Source organism: Stylophora pistillata, chromosome 8, assembly GCF_964205215.1.
Source record: "Stylophora pistillata chromosome 8, jaStyPist1.2, whole genome shotgun sequence".
NCBI classification, from domain to species: domain Eukaryota; kingdom Metazoa; phylum Cnidaria; class Anthozoa; order Scleractinia; family Pocilloporidae; genus Stylophora; species Stylophora pistillata.
In genome coordinates, this window is record NC_142526.1 from 3,076,492 (window position 1) to 3,086,026 (window position 9,535).

Consider the following 9,535-nt stretch of genomic DNA (forward strand, 5'->3'; position numbering starts at 1 on the left):
AATAATTAGTAGGATTAAACTTCGGTCCTGATGGACAATTTCGCCTCAATCACTTTCACTAGTAAAGTAAAAGAAAACCAGAGGTTGCCTAACTTAACAGTTTGTGAACTTTTACTTCAGTTAGCAAAATAATCAGGATTTCCCTAAGCTCAAGGACAAGATCAGGCTCTTGTACTAGAGCACAATCATTGTTCTCACGATATGGTCATTTTATGTGAAGGTGTAGTCTGATCGTCCGGGTGAGTGTAGTCCTGAGAAGGACTGTTGTCGGTGACAGTGACTGACGTTTCAACAACCTGTGCGGAAGTCATCATCAGAGTCAAGTGAGTGATTGTTGTCAGTAGACAATCACTCACTTGACTCTGATGATGACTTCCGCACAGGTTGTTGAAACGTCAGTCACTGTCACCGACAACAGTCCTTCTCAGGACTACACTCACCCGGACGATCAGACTACACCTTCACATGTTACCCCCGGGTTCAAACCATTTACTGCATGGTCATTTTAGATGCGTATGGGCACGTTTCTGCATAGTAAGATAAACGACTATGCTTTACGAGAAGTTTATTTACCACGATGAATGACTGCAGTCTTTTCACGATGGGAACAAACTCTGCTGTCAAGAAGAACGTCGTACACCGAGCCACCACTGAGTGGTGGCGTTATCGTTTTGTACGCATCTGTGAGCTGGATTTATTTGATCGTAGTACCCAAAGCTATCCTCGGTTCCTATAGAGTTTCTCCATGACACGCATGTAGCGCATTGGCAGTACCACTGAGCAGCCACTGTGCTTTCAATATGAGCATGCATGCCGTAGTAACTCCAGTAATAGGCCTTGCAATCCATACAGTCAATCCCTCGGATATTGATACGTTCAAAAAATTTGCATGCGGACATATGAGCCATCAGGTCGAGACTGGAAACGTTTCCTCTGAGGTAATCAATGTAGCTGAATATCTTCTCAAATTCACAAGTAGCTCGAAAATGGGTGCTTTGTGAAAGAAGATGTGTCATAGCGTTCAGTGGCAAACGATAACTGGAGAACTTGGGACTATTCGGATTTATTGGAATGTCCTCCGAAAACGAACCGCCATGAAAGTGATGTCGTTCACCCTTTTCAAAGGATTCAACCAGAGTCCATACAAACTCCGGTTCACTAGTAAAATCACAAAACACTTTGATGAACCCGGTCGTGCTCGGAGACGCTATTTCGAAAATTCCGTTCACCACCTGATTCTTCAATTCTTGGTATTCAGAACAGGAAGATATCAGTTTCTCACAAACTTTTCCAGTAAACCTAGCAGCACAGAAGCATTCAAACTTGACCGTTACGTCATTACAGCGTTCAGTACATGAGCCACCATTTAAACAAGGATTTGTTCTGCAGCATCCATTCATACAGCTTCCAGCGGGTTCCTGAAGATAATAATAAAGGGCCACATGTCACTCCAATTACTTTCCACATATTCAAACAGGATTAATGTAAAGGGACTTGATTGCATTGAAAAGAAGGTTCGTCGCTTAAATGGTCGGTCTACCTTGCAATGCTTGTGTAACGTCTGTCTGTCTGGCAGTGGTAGTAGCTGTGGCAGTGACAGTGGCAGTGGGAATGACAATGGCAATGATAATCATCACGATTAAGGAAATTACCTAACAGCGTATCAAATTAGGTAAAGCCTTCTTTGAAAGAGCGCATGCCAGAATTTCATTGAACTTCTACTCACATTTCCAACGAGTGACTGTTCCACGTCAAAGTACTTATAGCCCTGTGCTTGTTGAAAGTTTCCAGGAGCTAGCATTCGGTGTTGACTCAGAAGTTCACATCTTGTTTCCTTTATCTGAAAAGCCAAGCAGCGACAGCTCAACACGCAGGCCGAAAGACACTGATAAGAAGCATGCGCAGTGAGATTTTGGAACGAGTGACCAATTAGAGCTTTGTTATTGATCATGTGACGCTCTTCGCTGAAGTTCCCTTTATAGCTGGTGCCTTTGCAGGTAAAATGGGCCTCTAGCGCACCAAAGAAAAGTACGAAGAGAGCAAGAATGGTGAACATCTCTCGGGATTTCAAATCTGAAATAAATGATGTAAACAAAATGGAATTAAAATGTGTTGTTCCTAATTTCCCTCAGTACGTCAGGATATTATCAAGTTGATTCCCTTGCGAGGTCTTTGTCAAAATTCCTTCGTTCTAGAAAGTACCCCATTTGTTTGCACTAGGAGTGTTTGAGAGTTAAGTATCTACGAACGAGAGAAATTACAGATTATTACCTCAGAAAGGATGAAGTACTTACACTCCATCCACTCTCTCTCAACAAATCCATCTGGCCTCAGTAGAGTAGAGTAGACATCTATATTGTCAAATTCCTTCGTTCTAGAAAGTACACTATTTGTTTGCACTTAGAGTGTTTGAGAGCAGTCAAGGTTACCGTGCACCTTCAGGGGTGTCTTGCGTGCAAGCGATGTAGCGCGTCCGGTTTAAACTGTAGATATCTAAACCCCATATCAAATTAAAGCTTATAGGACTGGCTATCAGACTATACCAAAAATTTTGAAAAAAAATTAATTGTTGAATTTTTCATGACTTCTAAATGCTAGCACCCGAATCACCTTTTGGGAGCTACAAGTCAAAGGGAATTTTTTCGATTGCTCTCAAAGTTTGACAGTAGCTAGTTTTACTTATAAACTACCAAAACGTGTCTCCGAATTTTTTATTTCTAAATACTTTTTCTTCAAGAGCGATTTTTGTATGATCACTCCACATTTTTTTAATCCTGTTTTAAAAATTTTCTGTAACTTTTCACTGAAATTGAATATGGCACATCGCAGACACCTTTTTTTAGCGCTTTGGCCCCGGAAACAGAGGAACACATTAAATATGCGAAAAACAAAATTCGCCTTGAGATGTAACGTTCAAAAGGTGACTCGGGCGCTCGCATTTAGAAGTCGTGAAAAATTCGAGAATTCATTTTTTTTCAAAATTTTTGGTATAGTCTGATAGCCAGTCCTATAAGCTTTAATTTGATATGGGGTTTAGATATCTACAGTTTAAACTGGACGCGCTACATCGCTTGCACGCGAGACACCCTTGAAGGTGCACAAGGTTCGCGGTAACCTTAAGTATCTACGAACGAGAGAATTTACTGATTAATACCTCAGATAGGATGGAGTACTTACACTCCATCCACTCTCTTTCGACAAATCCATCTGGCTTCAGTCGTGGCATATTCTTTAGATCAACACATTAAAACGTTCCAATTTGCTTTATTACGAAACGGTTCAGAGTTAAAACTTCCAATCACTACCTCAAATTGTTTTCTTATTAATCAGCCAAGGGTTTTTTTCGGAAAGTTCCAAGCTTGGGACTCTGTGGAAAAAAAACCCATAGGATAATTGCTATCAACCGAGTTAGCAAATATGTGTAACCTTCCCACAAGTTTCTACTCCAAGAAAATAACCGGATAAAAGAGATCTGCGAGGATCCTGCACAAATACGTTTCTATAACCGCAGTTCAGATATATGTTCGTTGTGTTTAAAAGAATCTGAGTTCATTAGAGTGAAGAGTTCAGACCAACACCTCAGAATTTTTTCTTACTTTTTTTTCCCACAAGAAAATCAATTAGTTGCTTGTTTAAACAAGATGATAACAGCTGCTCCCTCATCTCATGAAAAGACAAACGATTCCTGCAATCACTTGGACGATTTTATCATAATACGTTTGGGGTTATGCTGCAGTTTTCATAGTTGTGATTGCTCTGGAAGCAAAAATCCTTTCCATGTACGATCAGAAATTTGAGTAAATTCTTTTTCGACTTTCCGCTTTGAATCAAATATCCTAATTAATACTGTTAACAACGATTTGACTCGGCTTTGGCCAGTTGCATCGACTGATTATAATTGAAGTGATTATTGATTTAGACTTTTTCATAAAACCCATCTAGTACGATCCCCTTGAAACGTTCGCGAAGAGTTTTGAGTGAAAGAATATCGATGTATTCTCTGATAGTGTTCTTAGATGTAACCATTTACGAAAAGCTGATTAAGTCAAGTTGTAGCTTGAACTAAGGTTAAATAACTCTTATAATAAATGATTAAATTACTTTTTTTCAAACGCTCACCACACATTATGGTTCTGCATGTAAAGTTCAGGAACAGCCCGCCAATTACAGGCATGTTTAGGCCATTGGATTTTTTTTTCTTTTTTTTTTTGTTTTGTTGCGTTTGTAACCAAAGAGTTTAAATGACTTGGATTCTTGCATTTCAACTTATATGATACTTGCAAAAACGCATAAGTGATCAGGAAAATAGTAATTACCCTTTCGACTTGATGCTGGAGTTTTCTCTCTGACTCACTCTTAGCTGATAAAGATCAAACACTTCGTGACCTGTTTTACCGCCTTGATGTCGACTTCATGAATATTTAATTCTCCCACACTGTATGTTTAACTTTGTGCAATTAGCTCAAGAAGGGAAGGGAAATGAACTGATTAACCCTATTGTTAGAAAGTATAAATTGCTACGAAGTGTTTGTACTTTGTTTGATTATAAAACAATAAGAAAAACAACAAAACTGCATGTTTTTAAGCTTGTAAACACCTTAAAGATAACGGCATACAAAAAATCTGGGTTTTTCTATGTAATTTTCCTTGTTTTTATATTTTCAACGTGTCAAAATAGAGTTAGAGCCACCTCTTAATTATATAAATTATATATAATCACATGCGCGAATCCCCTTTTACGCGATCCCCAGTGTGTTCTTCCCACGTCCAGGCACGTTCTACTAATTCTATCTCCTTCGGCTTCCCAACTGTGGGTCATTTTGTTTGGACACGCGGATGCATTCAATTGCAGTTGCAAAGTATCTTTTTTTAGGCGAATTAAAGCATATTGAACTAGATCGAAGTCTTATTTCCTTTTGAATTGTTAGCTAACAACTTCAATGTTCAAAAAGGTACCCATGTCGAACATGTATCATGTCATTCTGGAATCATGTCACTTTACCTCCTACCGTTCGCGATTCTGAATTAGAAAGCAAATTAAAGAATCAGAGAAATTTCAACACCGTTGAAATAACAGCTGTCTTCGTCAGAATGAATTTAAAGCCCCCACGCCGGTTGACCTAGCTCGATCAGTACTGCGATGCTTTGTTGCAGCTTCTCCGTTTTACCGTAGTACTCTCTCAGCCTTCGCTTGATTGTCTTCGTCACGTTTTCTCCTCCATATATCCAGTCTTCATCTATTTACTGTTCTTTTTTTTCCGACGGGAGTGGGGGTTCTGCTTTATTTTGTTCTCTAAAGTAGCCACCCCAGAAGCTGGGATAAAGCTATTTTTTCGCTTTTTTTTTTTTTTGAAGAAGTAGGACATCCAGTTCCACCTTCCATTTTGTATACACTCTCGTGACTTCTAAACATCAACATCTTTCGGTAAGTGAGTCGGTACTTTATGTGCTTTTTTCACTTTTCGATTAAAAGGATATAGTTGTTTCCATCAATGCCTCGTACTTTTCAAATTCTCTAGAGCCAATGAAACACTCACTCCTCAAGAAGACAAGCAAACAAACAACCAAACTATGACAAAAAGGCCCGAGAAATAAATATCCTGGGAATGATTCCCTCACACAGCAATGTCGCCTCACAAATACAGAACGAACAGTTTTTTAATCAAATTCAATATTTTTTTAAAACAACATCTATAAACCTAACAAATTACAAAACTATTTCGCGCATGATCGAAATAACTCTAAATTCAACAAACTATATCTATTGACTGAATAGAAAATAAAAAAATATTAAGAAAAAATATTGTGTCCTGTAAGACATTAATTTCAGAACATTTCGTGGATCTATCATTAAGGTAGTACTTGGAGAATCACACTTACTGACCACCGACTGAGCTTTGCTCTTTCTCCAATGATACTTATCTTTGCACTAAGGAGGAAAGTTATCTCATGATAAATGCACTATGATCTAGGAACTTTGAATCACCAAATAGTACACTTTTCTGCAGGGTTCATAGGAGATCCTGGTTTACTCTTGTATGTCTCTGCGAATTTATTGTAGTTCTCCAAAGAACCAATGATCCTGAAAGAAAAAAATAGCAATAACGTAACAAAGGATTAAATAAGGAAAAAAAAACAGAATTGTGTCGAGGATAAAATTTGTTAATTTAGCTGTACTCGGGGAACGCGTGGGAGTGTGTTTGAAGCTGGAAAAGGGCTACCTTTTTCTTGTAAATACTACACCATGGCTAAAGAAAAATAAACATTAGTTTTGTTAATTAACTAAATACTTTCGAGACACTTTAAGTGACATAAAACAAAGTAGCTTCAACAATGTGTTTTCCTTTATGCCTTAGTCTGCAAATTTTACAATTTGTTATATAAAATAATTATTCCGCAAAGAGGAGGTGAATAGCACTCGCTATTAACTTCCGAACCAGCCAATCAGCTCACACGAAAAGCACTATTAAGCTGTGTGGTATGCACTAAATGCTGATAAAACCTAATTTAAAAGTACACTCACGATAAATGTAGATCATGAATTGAATTACACCAACCTTTGCAAATCCAATAAAGAACAATTGCTCTTCAGTTAGATTAAGCCCGGGGAGGGCGCCCTCAGTGCCCTCTCTTACAACCAACAATTTGTAAGCCTGAAGAGAAAAATTACTTTGAGTACTTTTAAAATAGAGGAAATGGAAACAGATTTAGATGAAATAACAGCGAAAACAAAACAAACTGGATACCTTTGTGAATTGCACGCGATTTTGCCGATGTATTCACAAAACCCAAACAAATTGTTGCAAACTGAACAAGCTGGATACCTTTATGGATCACAAGAGATTTTGCCGATGTATATACAACACAAAACCCGAAAAAATGTTTCAGATTTCCCAATATCTCAAAGTACCCTTTCAACAAAACGCCCAAATAAACATCTAAGTATTCTAGCTTCATTGATATTCAATCAAGGAATCTCACTTCAAACGCTAGTTTGAGTCTGCCGTTGTCAGCTATGTTTTCGTTCAGCGTCTGTTTGCCGTCTACCTGGATATGGAAAATAGTACAGAGACAAAATTCGTCATTTGAAAGGAGAATGTTAGCAGCTATATGTATAAGGAGTCTTTCACGGTCCTCTTCATCGGCATTTTGGCTACTAGTGGCCGTTTTGGCATTTTGGCTAGTAGTGGCCGTCTTAGCCTTTTGGCCACTGGTAGCCGTTTTGGGCATTTTGGCCACCAGTGGCCATTTGGGCATTTTGGCCACTAGTGGTTGTTTTAGCCTTTTGGCCACTAGTGGCCGTTTTGGGCATTTTGGCCACCAGTGGCCATTTGGGCATTTTGGCCACTAGTGGCCGTTTTAGCATTTTGGCCACTAGTGGCCGTTTTAGCATTTTGGCCACTAGTTGCCGTTGGGCATTTTGGCTAGTAGTGGCCGTTTTAGCCTTTTGGCCACTGGTAGCCGTTTTGGGCATTTTGGCCACCAGTGGCCATTTGGGCATTTTGGCCACTAGTGGCCGTTCTAGCATTTTGGCCACTGGTGACCGTTTGGGCATTTTGGCCATTGGTGGCCCTTTGGGAATTTTGGCCACTAGTAGCCGTTTTGACCCTTTGGCCACTTATGGCCGTTTTAGTATTTTGGCCACTAGTGGCTGCGTTGGGGCGTTTTGGCCACACTCAAGAATGCCCCCAAAAAGTTATAAAAAATGCCTAAGCATCATGTGACATAACAAGTCATGTTACCTTCTTCTCATAAGCTTCAAATTTAGAATATTGTTCCGAAAGGCATTTGTTTCGTGAAGAAAATATTTTAGATGATAACATCGACCACCAGTCTTTTCTTTTGCCATCCTGGTCATATAGTCTTCCTGTAGGTAAACCAGAGAGTGCAGAGACACGGGTTAATGATAAATATAACGGTTCGTTACCCTTGACAAGAGTAAATCTTTCCGTGGGTTAGTATTATATCAAAAATGTTTCTGGAAGGCACTTCCGTACATTCCATTCTGTAATAAACGCGTTTAACTTATGTCTGTGGATGTACCCACCCGTTTTCTCGATTTCCCGCCCAAAAACAGTCAGCCATTTGCAATTGCAAATAGCCTTACCTTGGGTTACACGAAGTGTTTCAAGACTCATTGAAAACAAAAGTACGCATTACAGACCATTATAGCATACAATTCAGTTAGAGGGAGATAAAGTCTAAAATAGAGAAGTCGACAATTGGCCATTTAACAGTTGTGTACTGAATTGCCACGCCTTTGATTTAGAGTGAGGCTGAAAGTGAGCTTGTTGGAATAGAGACTAGTATTTAGTTAGCATGATAACAAAGTAATCTGCATTTGAAAAGCAGCAACATTTGTATCATAACAAGGTCACTGTTGGCCTTACTCCTGTCAAAGGCTTGGCAACCAAGCATATACCTGTAAAATGGATTATTGATAACGCACCATCGCCCGCGAGTCCACGAGTGACCTCGTGACCAATCACCGTGCCAATTCCACCATGGTTAAGATATCTGACAAAAAAATGGCTATTACTTTCAACTTGTTTTCCTTTCCTTTTCTTATCCTTGTCTCTGTCTCTCACGCAATCTTCATGGCGGCATCACGACGAGAGTTGCCGGAATACAAGTCTCGAAGTCATGGTAAGCTCAGTGCCAATTTCTTCCCAAGAAATTGCTTATTCACGTATGATGCACGATCCTCGCAGTAGATAGCGCTATTTAAGCAATAGCGAAAATCAGACCTGAAAAAAATCAGGCCTGTACGGGATTCGAACCATTGACCTCTGCGATACTAGTGCAGCGCTCTGCCAATTGAGCTAACAAGCCAACTGGGAGCAGGCCGTTAAGTTGATTCGTAATAAACCCCTGAAAGTGATAAATTAGATACAATGAAATATATGAAGTTCATATATTTTGAACTGCGGTATTAGATACGTATGATGCACGATCCTCGTAGTAGATAGCGCTATTTAAGCAATAGCGAAAATCAGACCTGAAAAAAAAAAAAAAAAAAAAAAAATCAGGCCTGTACGGGCCTGATTTTTTTCAGGTCTGATTTTCGCTATTGCATAAATAGTGCTGTATAATGCGAGGATCATGCATCATACGTATCTGTAACCGCAAATCAAAATATGTGAACTTCATATATTATTCGCATCTGATTTATCATCACGGGTTTATTACGAATCAACTCAACGGCCTGCTCCCAGTTGGCTTGTTAGCTCAATTTGTAGAGCGCTGCACTAGTATCGCAGAGGTCAGTGGTTGGAATCCCGTACAGGCCTGATTTTTCTCATGTCTGATTTTCGCTATTGCATAAATAGCGCTCTCTACTGCGAGGAGCGTGCATCATACGTATCTATAACCGCAGTTCAAAATATATGAACTTCATATATTCATCGTATCTGATACTACTTACATCGACTATCTTAGTCTCCAAGTCAAAAACTTTCATCATCTGGTCATCAGTCTGAGCCTCCTCCCAGATATTTGGCGATTGTCTTCATGTACGTCTTATAAGCTTTCCTAA

At 39.3% G+C, this 9,535-nt stretch overlaps 1 protein-coding gene across 2 annotated transcripts; it reads right to left on the reverse strand.

Moving 5' to 3' along the window:
- Positions 1-495: 495 nt before the first annotated feature.
- Positions 496-4,776, reverse strand: LOC148724439 (uncharacterized). Of its 2 annotated transcripts, XM_088730101.1 has the most exons (3): positions 4,317-4,776; positions 1,727-2,073; positions 496-1,418 (listed from the first exon to the last, which is right to left on the reverse strand). In XM_088730101.1, exons 2-3 carry the CDS (start codon positions 2,054-2,056, stop codon positions 621-623), a joined length of 1,128 nt encoding a protein of 375 aa, XP_088586227.1. In that variant the 5' UTR covers positions 2,057-2,073; positions 4,317-4,776; the 3' UTR covers positions 496-620. The 2 variants fall into 2 exon arrangements, with proteins under 2 accessions (XP_088586227.1, XP_088586226.1); XM_088730100.1 differs by lacking the exon at positions 4,317-4,776 and having other exon boundaries at positions 1,727-2,202.
- Between the last annotated feature and the right edge of the window lie 4,759 nt (positions 4,777-9,535).

Excerpts from the sequence above, each read along its gene's own strand:
- LOC148724439 (XM_088730101.1), bottom strand. The coding sequence starts at position 2,056 with ATGTTCACCATTCTTGCTCTCTTCGTACTTTTCTTTGGTGCGCTAGAG. Across the intron at positions 1,419-1,726 it reads AACAGTCACTCGTTGGAAAT|GAACCCGCTGGAAGCTGTAT; the intron begins GTGAGTAGAAGT and ends TATTATCTTCAG.